Genomic DNA, 24077 nt, shown 5'->3' on the forward strand with positions numbered 1-24077 from the left:
TACAAGAATTAATGACAAATTAGTTATTTTCTTGTTAATAAACACCAGTATAGTGTCATTGTACAGATCACTAAACAATGAATTAAATCAAACCTCTTTTGAAAAGAATAAATATAAATTAAAGTGAAATACATGACTTGAATTTCTGTAATGACTCTATAGGAGTAAAGTCTAGATGAGTAAAATTTTAAATAAACAGAAATATGATCCTAAATGTATGTTTGTTAGTGTTTAACGTCTTGCTAAAGGATGTGTTCAGGTGTTGATGAACGTCATTGGACCAGGCTAAGAATGACACCGGGGCGGTGTCCTGAGTCTTGGGTGGGTTTTTTTCTTTTAAGGGGGCATCGTGTTTCTCAGCTTGGTACGTCTGAGGAGGAACTCGGCTCAGAACTGAGAGCTTTTGTGCTGCAGAGAGCGAGAGAGGAAGAGGGGAGAGAGAGAGGGAAAGGGGGAGAGAGTTGGGAATCACAGTCTGCTGTGTTCCATATTATTTGGATATTTCCTTCTGACCTAGATTTAAGCTGCAATCTCTGAAAGGTAAGTTTATCTTTACCATATTGTGTGGATTATGTATTATAGTATTCTGTTGTAAATCAAATCTATTCTGTAGCTGAGCAGTCATATAGACTTCAACAGGTAACTATACCTTGTGTGTCTCCTCAGGATGTCTCTTGTCCCGTGTCTTGTCCTGCTGACCTGTCTGGGCGTCTCTCTGCAACAAATCCTTGAAGGTAAGATGGTGATTTCTGTGCAATAATAACTGATGATAATAACTCTCCAGTGCTGTAATATTTAATGAAAAATGCTACAAAAATCCATTCGAATATACACTTAATCGAGCGAGGATGTTCAGTTGCTCCTTTGATAAGCAGCACCTCGGGGTGAAATGCTGAGAGCAATTAAGTGTTTTGCTCAAGAACACACACAAGCACATTTACAGCTGGTTTTCAACCAGCAACCTTCAAGTCACAAGGAAGCCACTCTTACCATCTGAGCTAGAATTACATCAAAGGAGCAAAAGTCTGCCCTCAAGGCTATCATCTCCAACCCTGTGAAAATTCATAAACCGTATGTTTATGACAAACTTACTCATTTGAGTGCTTGTTCCACATAAGTAGTAAACGTATCCTTAAGAAGGTAAGGTCCTAGTATTTGTCCAGATGATGAAGGGCTCTGCAGTGGACAGTGGTCCGTTTTGGTAGCTGTTCAATTATACACATCCATTCATATTGGCCTTATTTAAGCTTTTTGTCACCTTTTGAGTATTAAACTATCATGAGTTGTTGTTGGTTCTGACTGCTGGACAGAAATGTAAAAGTGTCTTTGTTAAGGATAATGGTCTACTTTTGTAATTCTCCTTCAGTTAAAAAAAACCCCAGAATATTCAATTGAAAGAGGGAAAAATAATTTTTAGAATCTTTTCAAGAAACCTTGAGGAGCAACTACTGGTAGGAAATCCGTCACTTCACAGGTCTCAGAACAGCCTGCTGGCATGTGTGTGTGTCCCACATTAACATTAGCACACTACCACTACAAAGATCCTCTTCTGTGTCCTTCTTCTTATTTGTTTGCTAGGAGGCTGAGCCAGCTTCCTCTCCATGCTGTCTTCAGTGCAGGTGTGTGTGATTGTTCAGAGGTGTGAGAGTGTAAACAGGCTGTAAAATCAAACGTTGCATCGAGGCGAGAATAGCGACTATCAGTGCAATGGTAATGGTTGGCAGCGGGAACTTTTACACGTGGCTAATGGTTCCATGGAAGTCAAGGATGGACCATGAAAAAAAAAAGGATTTATCGTGGAAATTCTAAAAAAAAACATAAAAAATGAACTTCTATTTAAGGCCAAGACAGATGGACAGATTTCCAGATCGAGACAAAAAACAAAACAAACAAAAAAAAGGATCACATAGTGATTGGCTCAAATGGAAGAAGATGAGCATCATAATGGAGTTCATTTTGAAACATTCTGGTCTATCGATTAATATCTGGTAAAGTAAGAAGGCATGTTTGTCTCTTAAAAGTAACTGAAATATAATCGTCAGTCCATTATTATTATTAATTTTATTTTATTTTGTATTATCTCTTTTATTATTTCTTTCCTTGCACTTTATCTTTTTCCATCTGCGCTGTTGTGAAAGTGTGTTTCCCCTCTGGGGATGAATAAAGCTTTTCTATCTATCTATCTATTAGGCTTCAAGAACACTGTTACCATCTAAGACCAGGCAAGGCATTGAGAACATGAGACCAAGACCAAAAAACAAGTGTTCTCAAGACTGGTTTTCGTGTAGGTCTTTTCTTAGTCTAGATGGCACAACACTAGTTTTACTACAAACAAAATGAGCTCCATATGTTGGAGACCGTTGCATGCTTTATGGAATCTACTCTGACTCAACTGGCCGGGGCCCACCAGAGGTCAATTCTTCCAGCCTTACACCCCTTTCCTTGAATTTCTCGAACTTGTTGTTCTCGGTGTTGTCTTGATCTTTGAAGTATGTACTGTTTTGAGTATTGATTTGATTGTTAAAGCGCTCTGTGACCCTGGTCTCGAAAAGCGCTATATAAATAAATATTACTTACTTACTTACTTACTTATTCTTTTTAATACTGGGCCAAAGGCTGGTGGGTTTTTTCAGCTGTTTTTTCTGAACGTCTTTGATTCATTTTGATTTATTTTTTGTATTCAACAGAAGAAAAACAATCAAATAACTGGCTCTTGCTTAAGACATCTTCCTACTGTGACATCACATAGTGATAGTGTTGCTACAGTGAAAACTTCACAAGATGTCCAAATGTGTTTTCGAGGTTATAAGCCATGACACGTTTTTTGTGTTAGAAGAATTGACTCCTTCATCCTGCCGTGGCATGTCAAAATCATCATGCCATCTTGAACTAAAATGGCCGTCACATTGCTGCAAGCAACCAAAAAGTTAAAAAGTTTTTTTTCTTCAACTAATGAGAAAACTCAACACTGACTACCTCACATGTTTCAAATGTTGAAGTCTTTGTTTTTGTACAAAAGGCGATACATCCGGGATTGATGACGCGCTGTGACAAACCGTGATGCTTGTACCAATTACAGCAGAGTAGGCATGGTTATGGTAATGGTTTATCTCCATGAAAACAAACGTTTTCAGTGGGCGGGGCTTAAGCACAATTTCTAATGTAAATATTTAAATGAAAATAGAGTTTTGTACAATTCAAGTTCAATAGAGGCCCAAGAAACATTTAAGAGACACTTAATCAACACATATTTCGTCATTAGCAATGATTTGCTTGACATAAAAAAGAAAGACATGTTTTTATGAATGTCGCCTTTACGGATCCTTCTGAAAACACGTCTTGTTTTCATAGTGGAGCAGCAGTTTTAGCCAGATCTGCTTCATTGTAAGCATGATCATTAGTGTCATGTAGATTGGACATTCAGCTTCCTCGACTCTCCAAGTCTCTGTTCTGAACTTCACTTCCGATTTGCTGCTGGTTGACTGGCTCTGAATGGATCCGTGTTTTGGCAAAATAATTGATTACGAGCCAAGCGCAGTTGGAGTCTGCTCTGTTTCTCTTTACCTAAAACTTGTTGACAAATTGTTTTATTGGTAACATTTGAAGATTTCCTCCTGCAGAATAGATTATTTTATTATAATTCACCATCATCATGTCCAGCTATTCACTCTCTTTCTCCACCTCTGTGCTTCAATAAAACATAGTTTGAGTGCTGATCCGGTCATAAAAACACTGACATACTGTGGAGAGTATTGGAGGCTCATGCAACGTTGATTCAAACAGTCATGCACAATGGAGCAACTGTAGAAGGTAACGTGTTCGGCTCGACTCTGCACTGCCGGATGGGAAAAACATCAGTCATTGGAAACTGGGAAGTGAGAATTGGTTTGGAAGTGTGTGTTGCATTTTCCGTGATGGGACGTTCATTCTAGTGACGTGGTGTTTTTTATGCGACACCATCTCAGCAGTATGCAGTAAAAACAAAAGTGTTGTTGTACTACTGCATCCACTAAGTTTCTGATGTAACCAAAGCTGAGCAACTCAAATTATTTGTGGAATGAAATACCCAGTTCAAGTTAGTTGCTGTTTTTAGCTGAATATCTTGTATAAAAAAACTACTAAATTAAAACAAAATTAAAGTAGTAGTTTGATTCAGTAAATATATATATTTATAAATATATGAAGTACAAAGTAGTACGTTCAAAAGTGTAAGGGGTGGGCAAATGCTACTTCTACAATAGTAAGTGTAGTTTTTATTTGTATAGCGCTTTTCCAGACCAGGGTCACAAAGCGCTTAAACAATCAAAACAATATTCAATAAAGTATATATTTTAAATATCAAGATAAAACTGATAACACAACAGGAGTTCCAGAAAAACAAGGAAAAGCCTGAACAAATAGAAACGTCTTAAGATGTTTCTTAAAGGAGTCAGTAGACTCCATCAAGCGCAAAGAGAGAGGAAGATCGTTCCAAAGCTTAGGAGCAACAGCCTGAAAAGATTTCTCTCCTCTGGTCCTGAGCCGTGTGCGTGGAACCATCAGTAGATTCTGATCCACAGACCTCAGAGCCCGAGCTGGGGTGTAAGGCTGGATCAGATCAGTGATGTAAGGAGGAGCCTGACCATGAATAGCTCTGAAAGTAAGAACCAGAATTTTAAAGTTGATCCTGAAAGAAACTGGAAGCCAGTGAAGAGATTTAAGGATCAGAGAAATGTGAGTTCTTCTACTAGAGCATGTCAGAATTCTCGCTGCTGAGTTCTGAATCAACTGCAGGCGAGACAGCTCCTTCTTGTTAAGACATGAAAACAAACTGTTACAATAGTCCAGGCGAGAAGTAACAAACGCATGGATTACAATCTCCAGATCATGTTCCGACAACATTTTCCTAAGCTTAGAGATTTTTCTCAGTTGAAGGAAACAGTTTACTTAAGTTTTTTTAAGAGGAAAGGCTTGTGTGTTTACTGTGTCTTAAATGAATGCTAGCGGACAACATGAAGTCAAAAAAGGAAGGCTTCATGTGAATACTTTACACTCCAGTTATATTAAAAAGAGTTTCTAAAGCGAAAACTGGCAGAATATTGCCAACCATTCTCTTATTTGATTCCACTAAAACAGCACAGTTAGCATTATATAATTGTTTCCTTCATCACAGGGGTTGAGAATAACGGGAAATCATTGAAAAGGTCTTGTATACAGGAAGTTTTTTTTCTGAAGGAACACAGATGTTTCAAACCACTATCTGTTGTGGTAATGACAACACACCTGCATAAACACACACAGTTTTGCAGACGCCAAGGTCAAAGATGACTTGCACAAGACTTGAGAATCACCAATGAGAGAAGACCCACACGAGACAAGACTCACAAAGGAAAGCTTACATTTTTAATACACAAAGATTAAGCATCAGAAATATTCTCCACATCATGAAGGGTCTATAGTCACCCAAAGAAGAAATCGCCTTGTCAATATTTACATACGTGTTGCGGTTTAACTGGGAGCAGATTGTTTGGTGAACACTTTTGTCACGCACACACAAACACACAATCCATCTGTGCCTTTGATGTTTGTCTGTCGGAGGAACTACAGGAAAGAGAGACGTAACAGGCTGATCTAGAGCGATATCATGGAGGCTGACCCCTAAGGATGAGCATGTTTTATGACCAGTCTTTACTCCTATTGTGTGTGTTATGCGTGCGGTGTGTGTTTGTTCTTTAGAGCTAAAAAGAAATGGGAGATTCCAAGAGCAATTATAGAAAAAGGTTGGCACATACACACATGTATGATATTGTTGGTAATTGTCTGTATAAAGTACACAATTGTCCTTGTTTAAAAATGCAAAGTTCCTTGCATCAGCCCCTCTTTTGATATCATATTCGGTTCTTTCCTTCCTTAAATAACCTTCTTCCTAATAGTCATCTTACTTCCAGTCTATTAGCAGTTTATCTTTCTCCCACTGTTTTCTTACTGTTGGTGATGAGCATATCACAACTGTGCTATTGCAAGGAACTTTTTATTTACTGTGAATCTAAACAGAGTTAATTTAACAAGATAAAGTCTTGAACAAAGATCTTACAGACTGCTAGTTTGCGGTTTTATAAGATGTATAGCTTGGGTCAGTGCTGCCCCGGCCTGTGTGTGATACATAATACATGCATCCATACTTGTGCAAAAGATTATGGTAAAAAGGACACGAAGAAGAGCATCGACCAGTAATTGGATAATGTCAAGATGTTAACCAATCAGAATTGTCTCGGTCAAGAATATGAATTAATGGTAAAGTCAAAGCAATGTATTTTGGTTAGAAAAGTGACCATTCACAGTCCGGTTCTTAAAGGATGCAACAAAAAAAAGTGAACCTTCCTTAAGTCTGACCAACATCATTTCAGCCGAGTGGTTAGAGGGGGAGATTTAAATGGAAGCTAACGACAGTGACTTTGTGGCTCACTTGTTGGAGTTTTTTGCAACTTGCCACTGTCAAGTGTTCCAATTGAGTAAGCTGTCGATTTGTCATCCTTAAAAAATCGAGTGTGTTGTACGGTACTCAGCAAGTCCATATCGATTTTTAAATTTAAAATCATGTGAAGACCACCTGTTTTAGAAAGTCACCTTAATGTAAGTAAGTAATTGTTATTTGTAAGGCGCCTTTCTAGACCAGGGTAAAAAAGCGCAAGGGCAAGTTGCAAAAACAATCAAAAGCAAGGCACTTAAAAATATGTACAAATTAAAAAACTCTAAATGGCCAAGATACATAAGACAAAAACAGGAGTCCCAGACAATCAGGAGAAAGGCTATATAAATAAAAATGTCTTAAGATGTTTCATGTAGTTTTAAATTGGCAAATTTAGCCCTTTAACGGCAAAATGTCCACATGGAAAAAAAGAGTAAATAAAAATAAATAAATATGTATGTCATTCACAACTATCACCAGAAAGAAAGAGCTTCTTAAATATTTCTTTCTAATTCCCGTGTCATCAAGCCTCGAGCTTCTGGGCAAGTTAACTCTCTTTAATGGTTTTCCTTCAGATCGTATCATGAAGGTTTTGGAGGCTAAACAGTCTTGACTACTTCCTGCTTTATATGTACTGCACCTTCTAACGTCTGAGTGTAACTTTAAGGCCATGTTTCTGGCTGAACATGGCCCTGAAATATGAAATGAAAACACGTCATGTCGAAGGAGGAGGAGGAGGTGTGAGAGAAAAACAGCTTCACAACACTGACTCCTTTGACTCCTGCCTGTGTGTGTGTGTGTGTGTGTGTGTGTGTGTGTGTGTGTGTGTGTGTGTGTGTGTGTGTGTGTGTGTGTGTGTGTGTGTGTGTGTGTTAGATGAGGTGTAGATTTCATAGCTCAGACACTTTTGCCGACGTAATAAATGAACAAGTCCAGGTGTTAGTGTGTCAAAGAGTGATCACAGGTAGGGGGAAAATGTAGGTCACACACATTTGGAGTCTTATGTCATACATTATAAAATAGCAATTTCACTGGATTATTACAATATTTTGCCAATAATTTGGTGTAATTGTTGTATAATATTACAGAGAATAGAGATGTTGATAGATGTGAAGTGTTAATAAAGTTTTTTTTAATTATTATTATTTTGGATAGATACAGATTATTCATGGTATTCAAATGTTTGGATTCGTTACTGGAATCAAAACACGCTGATGCCATTAAATCTCATCTTTAGTAGGAAATATTCTTTTTTTGCATGAAGCTCTCTGTCTGTCCTCTACTGCTTCCTAGTGACGAGACGTCATAGCAGGAAATGCATGTCTCTACTGTCTGTGGTCGCTAGATGGCGTTAAAGCTAACACATTTAAGTTGAAGACATTTTTCCATTTTTCTTCACTTCATTACAAGAGATAATAGACAAGTGTTTCTAGTAATTGTCAAGAAAAAATCCTGATGAAGATGATTCTTAATATCGGCTCTTGAATGGTACTTTGTTTTTTTTATGTCGTTTTCATTATGTTTGTCCCAGCAAAGTTACATTTATTGTATTACACATTACACGTTCAGCTACCAGGAGAATTCTGAGGGCTAAGATGAAACTCTATCTGACACATGAAGCCACGTGTGTTTGTCTTGTGATTTTCCATCTTGCTCTCCCACACCATCTCAATTGTTTATTTATGGGAATAAATTCAGGGCTCCCCCCCAGCGATTGCTCCTGACAGTAAACCAATTAGAGTTTATTGTTGGGGCGGTTGCTAGGTAGAGTGGGATGTGAGAGAGAGGTGAAGGGTGAAAGGGTAACTCTTCCTGGAATCCTGGGGCCCTAAACGAGGTCATCATGAGAAAGAGGGGCCAGAAACACCCCTGACAATGTGGTTTAATAGACCAGCACATGAAAGTTATTCTTGCTAATGGGCGTTGGAATCATCCACTTCTGTTTATGCTGTCAAATCTCTGCCCCAGTGCAACTGTGAGGGCAAGAAGATTGTTAATAGCAGATTTCACAGAGTGGTGAGTTCCTTTTCGGATGAACAACACAACACTTAACTCAATAAAATAAATATGAATAAGCTGAAGGTGAGATATACATGTATTTATCTAACTTCTCTTTCTCCTCTTGTCCATCTTCTTCTCCCTCACTAATCCATAGCTTTTCAAGCAAACCCCCCTGCAGGCAGTTTCCTCAACCCTTTCTAAACTGTTAAGGTTAAACCTATCATCTGCTCCATTAGATTGTACTCTTGTCTTTTTTTTCTGCCTTAATTGCATGTTGTGGATTGTGACTGACATCACCTGCACCCACTATCAGTTGTATTTTTAATTTGCTTGATGCATGTTGACCTTTGTCTCAAAATAGTTTCTTTCAGATATCAGAGATAAACTCTTATTAAGTTCTCTTGAATTGGAATAAAGCTACAATTTTTACAGACACACATATTAAACTATTACCTGAGAGGTCACATGAGGGGCCGTCGAAAACAACAGAAAGAAGGGAAGAAAGAGACTAAATATAATAAAGGGGAATATAAGAAACACGGACAAGATAGAAATAAGCATGTATACAATACAATTGAGAGATTATCGGAAAATTGAGTTTTGTATTGTATTTTTTTTGTTTGATAAAGCCTTTATTTTAATTTTCAAAAGCCATCTTAAGTAGAATCTTTTAATTATATTTCACAAAATATTTCATGAATTATTCTTCATTTCGTAGATGCCACTAATGAACTGGGAAAATGTTATTTGAATCACTAAACTTTAGGCTAATTATAAATTAATATTTTTTATCACAAGAAACATGAGAGACTAAAGTAAATGTCAAAAAAATCAGATTTCTTTCTTTTCTATATAGAACAAATGGATTACCGAAGAAAAATAATATATAATTCGCTATCAGTCTTTACCAAGCACATAAATAAATGAAGAGTCCACACATCATTTAATGAATTCCAGTCTCTTTGTCATCAGACGCTTCTGCTGCTACTTCAGATGTAACCAATTAAAACATGTTGCTGTTTCTTTCTTACAGTTATGTGAAGTATTTAGGAGCCTTGTCGACATCATCATCTCTTTAACCCCCTTTTTTTCTCTTGCTGAGCAACCAGAGCAGGATTACAGTTGTTGGACTAATGAACAGTGGTCCTGGACATATAATAGTTACCATAACTAAAACTGATGTATGATTCTAACCACAACTAATAACCAACAGTGGCTTAGTTGTTAGTGCGACCGAATCACAACAAGAAGGTTGCAACATTTCTGTGTAAGGTTTGTATGTTCTCCCTGTGTTGCGTGGGTTTACTCCGGGCACTCCGATTTCCTCCCACAGTCCAAAAGCATTCAGAGGTTTATAAGGGACTTTGGGAAAAATCCCATAGGAATGAGTGTGTGTGTGAATGGTTGTATGTCTTTGTGTGCTCTGTGACAGACTGGCCTCCTGTTCAGGGTGTCCCTCGCCTCTCGCCCGAAGAAACTGGGATAGGCTCCAGCCCACTCTGCGTCTAACCCCAAAAGGGAATAAGTGGCAGAAAATGAATGAATGTAACTTTCAGACTGTTCATTTATATTCTAACTTTGTTGTTGTTGCTGACCAAGTGGAGGTATGACAGAGATTTGTTGTTGCCAAAGGCGTCAGAGTCAATGTAGTCCAGACAGTGAAAAATGCTTCAAGCATGAGTGGTGTTAGACTGAAGGAAACCGGACAAGGCTGTTGTAATTTACGTCATGCTCACATGAAAGTAAGGAGTAGAAAAGTACATCATCATTTCTGGATACATGAGTTACTGTGGTGTAATGAAGTCTGGTTCCTACTTGGTTGGCGGAGTGGGCATTGACAGGTTTTGTGTTCAGCACATGACACAAGACAAGTGGAGACGACCAAAACAAACACTTTTACTCTTGGATTTGTCCACTCTGTTCCATCGGTTCTCTTGGCCCTCAGCGGAGGAGCTTAGTGCGAGAGAACAGTCAGGTCTTTGTGAGTGCGGGGCCTCAGTGCCCTCGTTGAGCTGCAGCCCACACGTTTTAATTGCTCACTCTTCGTTTTGATTGCCACATTGCCTGTGATGTAAATAAAACTCACTCAATGCTGTCTGTTCTATAGAAAAAGAGTATGTATCCAAGATTAACTACTTTTACGATCAGAAGTGTCGCGTAAAAATCTATATTTTTATACATATATACATTTTCTTTTTATTATGATAAAACCTCTTGCCCCTTTCCTAAAAGTATTTAATGCTAACCAGTAGAATATCTAAAACATCTGACCAAGACTATTAAATCAATGAAATTCAGTATTAATAGATGAGGTGGATTGAGGGGTTCAAATCAGGCGGTGGCTGTGGAGAGCTCCACAGAGAAGGGTGGGGGAGAAAGAGAGGAGGTAGGAGGAGTAATGGGGAATCACACACAGAGTTGGACTGGACGACAGAGAGAGGAGATAAGAAGAAAGCTCTGATGTTTGCTGTCCATCTGGTGATGGACTCTTGAAGATAAATTTGTAGCTTTCAAAAATCAGAATATCTGGAATTTTATCTAGAAAATGGGAAAACGAAAACTTCACCTGACTCTGGCAGCTGTGCTCCTCCTGTCCTCCTCTGTACAAGCACAGTGGTGGAACCTTATCTGGGCGACCCCAAAGATCAGTCCCAATTCTACTACCCGATCCAACACCACCAAGGCACCTACTGCCAACCCGGGGTTAGCAGACTGGGCAGGATGGAATGACAAGGCAACAGATCGAGCTCTAAATCTCAGCATCCACCAAGAGACCCCGACTCCAATCTCTGTCTTGTCTAATCTGGACATCAGCACGCGATCTCCAGAGAGATCCAGCAGCAGCATCCCCACAGCTACAGCCAAACCTCTGAAACACTGGAAGAGCGGTGAGTGATGCCGAGATGCTGAGGAGAAATTCTGAACATACCTACATGCTAATGTATTGAAGCTTATAATTATTGAGTGATGTTTTTGCTTCCTCTTGTAAGAGGTTGCTGCAAATATTTAATTCCAAATGGAATTTGTAATGACCGAATTTGCTGCTCTGCTGTGGTATGTGACACAGTGGTACCTCCAAGTACCCTGCACAAGATTTGATCCCGCCTCAAAGATCTCAGGAGAGCAGCTTTAGTAGGTCAGGGTCGACAAGGCTTTAGGTCCCGCAGTTTTTGTGTGGGGGCTGGTTTCTCATTAATATCTTTCTTCAAGCCTACAAAAGCTGATCAAACATCATGAGGAAGATTATCCTCCTACTGGCCCAGAGGAGCAAGAGTTAACCCTAAACAGTGAAATTCCAACTTGACCTAATTCAACTAATAATAGTGAAAGTATGTTTATTCATTGTTATGCCATTTTTTAAAAAACTTCTTATACAGATGTTTTTTCAGATTAAATAGTTTAGTATATAATAAACTCAAAAATAATCATTTTTCAAATGTATTTAATTATATTGTTTAGTGTCTCCACACAATGCATTATTAAAGTTCTCAAAATATCGAGTGTCGTCATCACAGATTCTTCACGATCACCTTTTTCTCCAAGACTGCTTTTAAGACTTTGCAGGATTTTTCTTTATCCAGCTCTAGCTTAATAATAATAATAATAATTAGGAATTATATACAGCAATTGCTACTTAATTGTGAACTGCCATGAATTGTTATCTGTGATATTTATGAAGTATTTTAGTTTCACAAAAAACAGCATAAATGAGTTGAGCTGAAAACTTTTTTTCTTCATAAAGTGTCTAAAATGCACTGAAAGAATGACAAAACTTAGATGACTTACAAAAGGGATCTAAAGATGTTTGGGCATATTTTATTTAAGTCATCACGTTGTTTGTAAGGTTGATTAAAAATGACCATGACCGAGACACATCAGATACTGCCCAAAATCTACTTAAAAAGGTATATTGTTATTCTTATTCTAATAAAAACTTGGTGCTCCTGTATTACATTTTTATTAAGTGTATTTACATTTTTAAAATGTATAAAACATTGATGATACAACGCACGGGCGCAGGGATGAACAGAAAATAAATATTCTCAGTTAAATTAACAATAAATATTAGTCTAAAATATACAATTTTGTAATTTTGATAATCATCTTTATAGAAATACAGAGTAACTCTTTTACTCAAACCATGACATAATTCGATGTTGTTTTTTGTCAATGAGTTAAATAAAATATAATAATGGTAACAATATACAGCAAAGTATCTCTAAACAACTGTTTTTGAACCTGAACTCTCTGAGCGCTCCATATCTCTGCTGGCTAATTTGGATGGTGAGGACTCTCATGAACCTCCTTCTGTACCAGGACCATGGCCACACTCTAACTTGTCACTAAGAATGCATTTCAATGTCTTGCAAGTATGTACTGCAGTCCGAGTTCCAGAGGCTCTAACCTGCTGGTTTAACAGGCTTTTTAAACTACATTGGACTTCTATGGAATAGTATAGTACTTTTCTTTTTTTGCACAAAACTCTATATATTTTGGAATGTCTCCATTATTTATGTCACCCATCTAAAAAGCTCTCAACCAAGCCCTGTCAATGTGATTGCTCAGGAGTAAGGGTTACATTCTTACTACACATCCAGACACCCGGTGAAGTTGGTTGGATATTGTGTATTTCTGCTTCATTTTTATTTACATAAACCTAATAAATCTACAAGAAACCTGGAAAACTGAGTTACCCTGAAGAGGATTGGTGGTGTGACAACTCATTAGCAAGAATTTGAACATTGGAGAAATGAATGAAGCAACTTAAAACTCTCATAATGAGAGACTAACTACACTGTGAAGAGCAATAGTTCACATTTTTTTTATCAAATCCTAATATTTTTACCCATTTATAAGCTGCTATTTTTTCACAAACAGCTTTTACATATTTTTAAAATCAGGATCTATTAATCAATGCAACAAAAGGACTGTACCAAGAAACTCAGTTTGGTGAGACATGACTCAATGCTGCCGTGTTGAAGCATTTTGTGTTCAGTATTACCTGATTAAAATAATTATTCTATTATTAAATTATTATTGTTAAATTAATAATATTATTATTATTTAAATATTTCAATGCGCCATCTTTCTGTGGTGATAGAGCATGTAACATCTGTGACTTTTTTCATATTTTCTTGGTGCCGCCTATATTGACGTGCACTTTATATTGACGTGCACTTTATATTACAGAAATGACTTATACTTAGTCAGGAAACTTGTAAATGCAGGACAGTCTGGTTTGTTTGCAACAAGGAACACCTCAAAGCTTGAAACTTTTAACCATTAGTGATGCAGGTCAGGACTGGAGGTGTGTCTTTGTGTAGCCACAACACCGGGTGTGAATGAGATTGTGAGCCAGGCCTTTTGGGCAGTAGTGTGGATGTGAAAAAGGCGCACACACACTCACACACCTACACAGACAAACCCTGTAATCAGGTATGTTTCCAGTTGGTCAGTCTGATGAATTGGAGACCCCCCAGATGTTCAGTCTGTCTGGTTGAGTCTGGTTTGCGTGGATGATGACACACACACACACACTAATTGCTCCACTTTGTGTGTATGTGTGTCCTTATTTTGAGGGGATTATGTTCATTCCAAGCTGGGCAGTGAGGCATGAGTTGAGAGAGGATCAAATCAGGCCCAATTAAAGTCGTGTCCGTCAGGATGACAGTCGACAAAAGTAAAATGTGGGGGAAACTGCAGGTGCAGCAGATGATCATGATTGTTTTTACATATCAGTTGAAGACAAGAATATTCTTCGATTAATCATGTCTATTTTCTCTCCAGATGGAGACTCCAGGGGTCACCTGGACTTGACAGAGTTAATCGGCGTGCCCCTCCCCCCCTCTGTGTCCTTCACCCCTGGATTTGAGGGGTTCCCAGCCTACAACTTCGGACCTGACGCCAACATCGGCAGACTCACCAAGGTCTTCTTGGCCGAGTCCTTCTACAGGGACTTTGCCATCATTGTGACGGTAACACAAGACACGACGTGAAGTGTCAACACATGAACACACACGCGTGCACACAGCAGATCGGGGTTGAATTGACATCAACGTTCATGTAATAATAAACTTAAAAATGCAACTATGGAACCGAAGATTTAAAGGGCAACTAATGTGTTGATTTAAGTGTTTTTTTTAATTTTTGTTATTGATATTCTCTATTGTACACATCAGTATGTGTCTCTTTGGACAAAACTCTCTTTTAATGAAATATTTACATTAGAAAATGGTCTTAAGCCCCGCACACTATAAATACTTTTTCTGAAGAGGAAATCTTGTTTACCACAATCACACCCACTCTGCTGTGATTGGTCAAGCATCGAGGTTTGTCACTTTGCATCATCAATCCAGGAAGTCTCCACCTCCAAGGGACTGATATAAACATAGTGGTGCGTGATTACAGATGGCTGGAGTAATAGTAATAGACTCTACTCTCGTTACCGCTCATGTAAAGTGATTTCAGACGGAGGAGAACTTTATAAAGTAATAACTTCAAAAAATCATCATGATGAGAGACTTGACATCTTGGAGAGGAAGACTCACGATATATGACACATTTCAAGAAGAGCAGATAAGAGAGCAAATGAAAACAAAATCACCAACTTCAGAATGTTTTCTGTGGATGGAGTGGTAAACTTCAAATACAACTCACATAATTCTGTGAATTTGGTGTTGTTCATTCATTCATTTTCTGTGCTGCTTGTTCACTTATGGAGTCACAGGGGGCTGAAGTCTATGGCAGTTACTTCAGGCGAGAGGCGGGGGACACCCTGGACAGGACACCAGTCTGTCGCAGGGCACACAAAGACGTTGTATTTCTTTCAATTATACACTCATTTTCAAACGGATGTTCCTGGTATATACTGCTCAGAAACCCCTATACAATGATTTCACCACTAGACAGAATTTTCTCCATGTGGGCTCTCAGCTGAACAACCTTGCTCTAAATCATAATACTGACTCTGTTCCTTTTTGTAAATATTATTATTATGTTTATTACTATTTGTGATTGTAGGTTCGTCCAAGCAGCTCCAGAGGTGGGGTCCTCTTTGCTGTCACCGATGCCCACCAGAAGGTGGTGGAGCTGGGTTTGGCCCTCACTCCAGTGCGGGACGGACTCCAGAGTATCTTGCTGTACTACACGGACAGAGAGCTGGCCTCTCACAGCCACAAGGCAGCCTCCTTCCTCGTGCCAGACATGACGGACCAGTGGAATCGCTTCACTGTAAGAAAACAGGAAGATTCATAGCTGGTGCAAAAACAAGATGGCTGTAATGGTGTCAGGTGGTGGTGGAGCACGAGGAGGTACGACTGTACATGGACTGCGGGGAGGCGGAGAGGACCACCTTCCATCGGAGACCAGAGGGCCTGACCTTCTCCCACAACTCTGGAATATTTGTTGCAAATGCGGGAAGTACTGGAATGGAAAAGTTTGTGGTAAGTAAGTCGATATGATCAATCAGATTAGAGATTACATTGGTTAATATTGATTATAAAATCAATATGCATCTTTATTTTCTTTAAATCCTGCTCAAACAAATACTAAAACGACAAAAGTAAAATAATGTCACACCTCTTATTTTCAATAGTGACAAACCAGAAAAGTAATAGGTTAATGTAGAATATTTTTATTCAGTTTGACTATCCCTGATCTCATTGATCAACAGGAGATTTTTAAAGCAAATTTTACAATTGTTTCTTCTTTATTTCTTTAGGGTTCAATTCAGCAGCTGGTAATAAAAGATGACCCCAGAGCGGCAGAGGAGCAGTGTGAAGACGACGACCCTGATGTGAGCAGACACAAAAACACAAAGCCAAAAAGTGCTAACAATATCTAAGGGAACATTCACAACAAGTTATATTTGGAAGATAGTATTTGAAACAAGTGAAATGCATTAATATTGATTTAGTGTTTTGAATGTATTTTGAAGAAGAAGTGGGTTGAATGCTTAACTGCATTTTTTATCTGCATTGAGTTTTTCTATAAAATGTGTGTAATTTATGTGGTGTTTGATGCAGGCTTCTGGTTTCGGGAGTGGAGATGATTCTCTGGATGACAGAGAAACAGAAGAAGAATATAAGAAGCACTCAGAGGCAAGGAAGAAGCATCCGGTAGAAAAGGTAGAATAAACCTTTAGGATGGAAGGTCTCATTTACTTATTTTTTAATATTTCTTTTATTTCATTAGGTTCCACTTTTTTAATGCTTAATATATTTGAAAAAACAAACTAACTAAATAGAACCCTTACGGGGGTATCTATCACAGGACTCTGGATCATAAAGGGCTGTCGTGGCTGACAAACCTGTGTAACATTGCATTGACATCACGGTCATTGCCTCTTGATTGGCTGACCTTGGTTGGTGGTCCAACAATAGGGGAATCATGAACAGGAGATCATATAAAGGATGTTGCACCAGATATAAAAACTTAAGCATTAGCCATTTTGTGTATATCCTAATTGCAGGACTGTGTGGGGTTCGGAGTAGAGCTGCTCATTCTTAAAGTTTAGATTAGTCGGGTCAGGTTGGATCAGGTTGACTGAGGTATTAATGGCATGTTCCACAAATTGGAAACTGCTCAGCAGTGAAAGACATGATAGGACCTTAAAATTGACTGAAATCCAATTTTAAAAACATACACATGTTATAATAATATTATACCTAGAGTATATAAATAATATTTTTCTTATGCACCTATCTAGAATTCCAACCGAACTCCTACCTGGTTCTGGAGACAGGTTGGAGAGACCATGTATCTAAAATGGAACAACTCATTAAAACCCAGAAGAAATGTATGATACTTCTAGGGAGAGATTGGAATTCTACCAGGACAATCTCCAATTCTAATAGGAGATATTCAGATTGCATCAAAATGTTTTGGAAAATAGACTGAATCATGTTACAACTAAAATTTCAAATTACTTCCTGTTTTAGATATCTGATAACCCCTCTGTTAATACACATTGTAACATATTTTTCTTGCACATATGTCAAACATGTGCTATGTACTACTTACTATTTTTACTCAACAATTGTAGCTCTAGTTATTCTACACCAGGGGTCGGCAACCCGCAGCTCCGGAGCCGCACATGGCTTTTCAGCCTCTGATGCGGCTCTCTGAGTTAAAAAATAAAGTATAAATGTGGGAATTTTATTTAAATGTTTCGTTATCATTTTTCCAAGGATGCATGAACAAACCTCTTCTTCCGTTTACTTTTTATTTAATAAAAACTTTTACAGTAAGACGTATCTTCGCTGATATAAGAATAAGATAAGTTGGATATCAACTTGTCCTATTAGTTTGTATTCTGCATTGTTGAAATGATAGTAGTAATAATGATATAATAATTATGATACAATTATTATGATGAATGCTCACCTAAAATTAAATTTTCACCCTCATGTCAACTAAGGGTTGGGATTATTTTCAGAGTAATCTGTTCTTTTAAGAATTATAGACAAAAATGTTTGTTCATTTTTATGTAGCGACTGGAGCTCAGTTGTCTTCGTCTTCATCTTCGTCCAAAAAGACACTTAACAATATCCAAATACCGTCAAACTGCTTGACTGTCTGACATAAGAGATTTAGGCTGACAACCTAGGATTGGAATTCCAATCTCTATTAGAAGGGATTGGAATTCCAATCTCATCTAGCAGAGTCCGGAACTCTCCTAGTAAAGATTGGAATTCTGATCTCTACTAGGAGAGATGGGAATTACAATCTTTACTAGGAGAGTTTCGGACTCTCCTGGATTCCAGTCTCCACTGGGACATAAATATGTAAACACATGTTAACAATTTTACTAAATGTGATCAATTTATTACCTCCTTAATATAAAAAGATAATGTTGTCATTTGAAACATTTGACTTTTCATGCACAAATAAATGACGAATGAATGTTAAATGACACATTTGTACAATTTAATGTACAAAATGAGCAACAACAGACTGGCACCGGACCATGTGTTGTTTGGTGTTTACTTTCCATCCTGATTTTATCAGCAGAATCCAGATGCATCACCCAGACTGGCTGTGTTAGTGTTTTCCCCTCTCACATCTTTAATCCGCCCACCAGTAGGAAGTCAGTCCGACACCAAACATCCCATAGTAATCAGAGCTTGAAGCTTCAAAGTGAAGTGTTGATCACTGGTGAATTGTTTCCAGATATCGCAAACCAGGCCGTACTAGAATTAACAATCTTGATTAACAACTGTTCTTCTCTCCTGTGATTCATAGGAGGAGGAGAGTGTTCCGGTCCGAGCTCCGCCCACTGTGGCTCCTACAGTAGAGATCGACCAATACACAGGTTCATTCCTTTTTATACTTTTTTATATCAATTATCAGCGTTGCAGAAGGCTGTATCCTATCCCAGCTGCTTAGGGTGAGAGGCAGGGAACACTCTGAACAGGCCGGTCTGTTGAGGGTACACAGAGACAAACACATCTTCTTATAAAAGTATCATGCAGATCAGACAATTAATACCTGCAGGTCAGAAAAGTTTGTGCAGAACAACAAAGAAATGTCATAGTAGATCCTATGCATTTTTTCAACTCTCTTATACAGTAGTACTTCATACATGTGGTCAGGATAAGGGATTATTAGGAGAGAATATAAAGGACCAAAAGCAATACAAATGGAAACCCTTTCAAAGGCATAAGTAGTACCCAAAAAACATTAATTTGTGGCTGGGTAACATGTACTTTTGAATTGATAAGCTGCCAGAACTCTTGAAAATCCCCACTTGACTCTTCTTGACTCTTTCATCATGGTGCTGCTCCAGTTCTACCTATAGATATTATTGTTGCCAGGGAAAATCAATCGAAGTGTTATTTATGGTTACAGGTCCACTGCAGACCGAAGAACCAGGGGAGAGACCTGGATCCGTACGTTAGCAAATCTGTACCCGACTGTTACATGAAGTTTAAGACCATTAATGCTTTACAGGGTCATGCCAAGGTTGGGCTAAAGGGAGAGCCAGGAGATCCAGGTCTAAAAGGCCCGCCTGGTCCTCCAGGTCCTTCTCATCCTGGTGGTCAACCGGGATCACGTGGTCCAACTGGGACACCAGGAAAACCAGGAACACCAGGAAAAGAGGGACCTCAAGTGAGTCTAATTATTCACAGAATTAATTGATTAAGTTTTATATTAACGTCAGATCTTCTCTCACAGGGGAGAAAAGGTGACAAAGGTGATGCTGTAAGTACATAATTTGATGTCCCATACAGTTCTTCTGCAGTCAAAATACAGTGATAACTTGATATAATTGGACTTGCAGGGTAAGCGAGGTCCACAGGGCCATCCAGGTTTGGGTGGTGAAGAAGGAGCCAAAGGAGAAAAGGTAGAGTCTGTTGTATTAGTGACTTCCAAACATGAGATAGGAGCCCACTAGGCAGTACAAAAATGTCATCTTTAAATTCTTATGCATGAATTGTATCCCTGAAAGTATTTTACATTGGCTTGGACGTATAGCCCCTTTACATTACTTTAATATAGCCAGTGCCAAAATTTGGACATGAACAATTGGCTTGTCAGATAAATGTCTTATATCTTCCTTGTCCCTGCCCAGCAAGAAGCATTGGAAGCATTGTCCTTGTTGTCAGAGCCCACTAGATGGCGCTCTTTTCCCAAATAATTATATTATTCTATATTCTATAGAGTATATAGTCTATTTAAGTGTTTTTTTTTTGTTTTTTTTTAAACATCAGCATTTAATTAAATTCTACAAAAGTAATGCACATTACACCTTCACACGAGAAACAACTCACCTGTCTTAATTTAACAGGGAGAAAGAGGAGTTGGTTTGCCTGGCTCTCCAGGCCTCCCTGGGCCCCCTGGACCACCCAGATCCCGCAGTGTTCATGTAAGTGTCATTTATGTAAACATGTGAAATTATTTGTTTGTATAATATCTGAAAACCCAAATATTTGTGTGTGTGTGTTAGTACGGAGCTGATGCGATTGGATCTGGTTTCGAAGACCTGGACTCTGACCTTGACCCAATCCGGGTAGTTATCTAAGATACAGACAAATATTAGTTGTTTGCAGGCCATAATTAAAAAGATTTTGATTTCAGGGTCTCCCTGGTCCACCTGGTCCTCCAGGACCGCCTGGCCTTCCTGGACATAACCTGTTGTCGTCTGGAGCAGGTGCTACTCTTTCGTCTGGATATGCTGGCCCAACTGGTACTCCTGGTTTAGACGGATTCAAGGGGAGTCCTGGAATACCCGTAAGTTTTCTCATCCAAGAATAAACTAGTTCAACTTGAAGAGTCGTTGAAGAACTGTCCTACCTACAAATGGGACCTTAAATAAATTGTTTATTGTAAACCGCCCAATAAGGTGGTCTTAGTCCAAGAACAGCAAGAACGATTTTCATTTTGAGAGTAAGAATATATCAAAGCTCATTTGAATCATTTTTTCTTCATTCTCGTTGTTTTACAGATTATTGACGATTTTTTTAGCGGGTCAGGGTTCGATGGCTCAGGTCAGAGCACAGAGTTTAGCTCCGACCTTGGCTCTGGTTTTGATTCTGGGCTCATTTTGGGATCTGGGAATTCTGAACCTGACTTTGGGTCTTCATGGGTGTCAGGCGAGGTACTTTGACCTAGTTTGGCAAAAATAACAGCATCGTGAGTCCAGATCACCGATAGCAGCATGAAGATGCTGGGATTGGACTACATGCTTACTCTTTTTACACTCTGTCTTTGCTTCATACGTTCCCCCAACACATCTTTTAATGCTAATATTCACATCAAGTTGTTTTTTTTAAGCTTTTTGATATTTTGTTTCTATGAAACCTTCAAAATTGACTGATTGAGAAAAAAAGCAGTTTTCTTTTGATTTATTTGTTGTTTAAACTCAAAAAGCACAACAATATAAGAACAAAGAATTTTACATTTTGAGTTTATTATTTTTTAAACATAAGGCTTTTTGTATACCATATTCCTCTAGTATTATTTTGGAATTTTGGTAACTTGATCAAACATTACTCTCAAAAGAGTACTCCACTACAGGTTTGCCAATATACATTTATATAGCTTTAAAGATATAAGCAAGAAAAACAAGCACTAGAAGGAAAGAGCAGGAATAAAAAAAAGAAAATTGGTTACAAATCCTGTTAAATGCACATGTTAAATGCATGTTTTCTGAAATTCTGCCTTTTCAAATGCAATGGTTGAAAGAAAATTGTTTATCTTCTGACAAAGCCAGTAAATTATAAAATGAAACAGTTGTTAAAGCTGATATTTCGACCATTGCATTTTTGGTGCTTTTGCAACATCATTTACCAAATATATGGAGCAGGCATTTCTATAAAGGAATAGCAGCAGATCATCTTTCCAAACAAAGTGGTTTGAAAAACTCTTCACTTTGACTGGAAATACCTATTCCTTTACTATCTGGTCATGTGGGACCCTTTGTTACTGGCTACCTTGTCAAAGCTATGCTGCTTCAAACCTCTGCAATCTTATTTTCTAAGATTTATTTGATATTTTTTTGACTACAAGCTTGTCTTATCAGGGTCAAGCTGGTAAAGATGGCTCTCCAGGAGTTCCTGGTGCTGTGGGTCAGAAGGTTAGACATGAATACCAATTATTGTCTCAGTGTTGCTTAAATGATTCGCTTGTCAAACTAATGGTTTGTCATCGTTCCTTCTACAGGGGGATCAAGGCTTACCTGGCTCTTCTGGACCAAAGGTAACCAAAAGTTCCATCTTAGTGAAAGAATCTTTGTTCCAAAAATGTATCAGATGATGATGACGCTCTCCATGTGTCTGTAGGGTGAATGTGGAGTTTTGGGTGCTGAAGGTGTGGCAGGATCACAGGGCCCTCAAGGTCCAGAAGGGAAGAGAGGCCCTTCAGGTCCACCAGGTCCTCCTGGGCCACCTGGAACTTTAGGAACCAAATTCTTCATGGAGGTATATGTTTTGATAGCTGTTAGCTTGAGTGTGATGCTTCATCATTATGTACTGCCACCTATGTTTTGCATACAATACTGGTAATAAAAGTGTCTGATTCTGATTCCTCAGGACTTGGAAGGATCTGGTAAAAGTGACTTGTTAATTGGATCAGGGGTCTACACACCACAGGTTAGTGTGATCAAAGGATTAAGAGTCATATAACGGCTCAGAATTTTTCCTCTCTGGTGCTTGAGGAAAAAACAGAAATGCTACAAAATGTATTATTTTTAGATATTGTATAAAGAATTGACAGTTATGCCATTTTTGTAATAATATGTAAATAGAATGTGATAATTGTATAACAAATGAAAAAACAAAGTATTTCTGTTGGATTGTGTACAGGGTCCTCCTGGTCCTCCTGGTCCTGCAGGCCCCGAGGTATGTAGACACAGATTTATTAAAGTTTGAATAGTCTGAATAGAATTGTGCAAGGCTTAACCACAAATTTCGGGCAAATTACTAAGATTGTGAGTCAAATAAATATAGGATAGAAAAATGAGTTTGTATTCTTTATGTTTGCAACATGATATTTTGACACAAGGTCACTCCATTAACCTTCTTCCCAATCGGAACCTCATCCTGCAAGTCCAAGGCCATTTTCTATAATCAGTAGATTAAATCAATTATCACAGTTGCTCAGACCATCAAATAGTGCCATCTTGTGGACTGAAAAAGAGTGCTTCATGAAGGTTCATTACTACTGACTATCCTCTGTGGCAAATGAAGCAATATCAGTATTTTTACTACAGATAATAGAAATTAAAATCAAAACAAATGAGAGGCTTCTATCTGCTCAGCTGCTGTATAGTGACTGGTTTTATTTCAGACTTGCTCATTTCCTAATTAACAATGCTTTCAAACACATCTACACAAGCATCAACATGTAAAAAGACAAATAAATTCCAAATACAAAGTAATAAACCAACAAACTGTACATTCTATTCATAAATAATGTTTGTTGTTTTTTAATTCATTTTTAGTATTTTCTTTATTGTGTCAATCTTCCTCCACCACTTAATGTGCTCTTAACTTACTGTTATCTACTGTGCAGGGTGAAGCTGGCACACCTGGGGCTCCAGGACTCTCTGTGAAGGTGAAATTGACAATTTCATGACTTTATTACACATTTAAAAAAAAGCTCTGGACGAGTTACTGTCTCCAATCTCGGGTATCCTTGAGTTTTATTATTATTATTTATAATAATAATGCAAAAAGGAAGTGTAAGAAAAGGCATATGATGAATAAATACAATATTAATATAAAAATAGTTGCCCTTGGACTCGTCCCATCTCGTATTCTTTTGCTTATCCGGGTTCGGGTCACGGGGACCGCAGCTTTTCTTTTCTTTCTTTTTTCACTGTTGTTAATGATGTTTTAATCTTATTTTACAAGTTTTAACTGAGAAGGCAATATAGACTCATCCATGTAGTCTCATGATTTTTTTTTTTTTCAAGAACTGCAAGTTGACTCTAAAATCATTGCTCAGACATAACAAATCGTTTGTAAATGTATCGACTTTGATTACAGGGAGAACCAGGAGATCCAGGACGGGATGGAATACAAGGCCCCGCTGGACTACCAGGTCCAAGGGTGAGAAAGAACTAGGAAATTGATCTTAAACTATGTTTGTTTTAGTTTTACACTATTAGGAAGAGTGATTTATCAGA

General features: G+C 38.2%; 1 protein-coding gene across 3 annotated transcripts in view; it reads left to right on the forward strand.

Annotated features, from left to right (window-relative positions):
* The first annotated feature begins 373 nt into the window (after positions 1-373).
* Positions 374-24077, forward strand: part of col15a1b (collagen, type XV, alpha 1b) — a 32265-nt gene continuing 8561 nt past the window's right edge. For 2 of the 3 annotated variants that reach the window (XM_087810533.1, XM_087810534.1), the window contains exons 1-23: positions 374-540; positions 667-734; positions 14237-14424; positions 15470-15679; positions 15739-15891; positions 16170-16244; positions 16474-16575; positions 18692-18761; positions 19298-19338; positions 19400-19558; positions 19625-19651; positions 19731-19793; positions 20238-20315; positions 20397-20459; positions 20528-20680; positions 20895-21047; positions 21972-22025; positions 22112-22147; positions 22231-22368; positions 22480-22539; positions 22753-22788; positions 23462-23503; positions 23938-24000. In XM_087810533.1, coding sequence (XP_087666659.1) covers positions 668-734; positions 14237-14424; positions 15470-15679; positions 15739-15891; positions 16170-16244; positions 16474-16575; positions 18692-18761; positions 19298-19338; positions 19400-19558; positions 19625-19651; positions 19731-19793; positions 20238-20315; positions 20397-20459; positions 20528-20680; positions 20895-21047; positions 21972-22025; positions 22112-22147; positions 22231-22368; positions 22480-22539; positions 22753-22788; positions 23462-23503; positions 23938-24000 — 2031 coding nt within the window. In that variant the 5' untranslated portion in view covers positions 374-540; position 667. The remainder of the gene's footprint in view (positions 541-666; positions 735-14236; positions 14425-15469; positions 15680-15738; positions 15892-16169; positions 16245-16473; positions 16576-18691; positions 18762-19297; positions 19339-19399; positions 19559-19624; positions 19652-19730; positions 19794-20237; positions 20316-20396; positions 20460-20527; positions 20681-20894; positions 21048-21971; positions 22026-22111; positions 22148-22230; positions 22369-22479; positions 22540-22752; positions 22789-23461; positions 23504-23937; positions 24001-24077) is intronic. The other variant, XM_087810535.1, reaches the window with a different exon arrangement.

Source organism: Callionymus lyra, chromosome 16 (genome assembly GCF_982586985.1).
Source record: "Callionymus lyra chromosome 16, fCalLyr1.hap1.1, whole genome shotgun sequence".
NCBI lineage: Eukaryota > Metazoa > Chordata > Actinopteri > Syngnathiformes > Callionymidae > Callionymus > Callionymus lyra.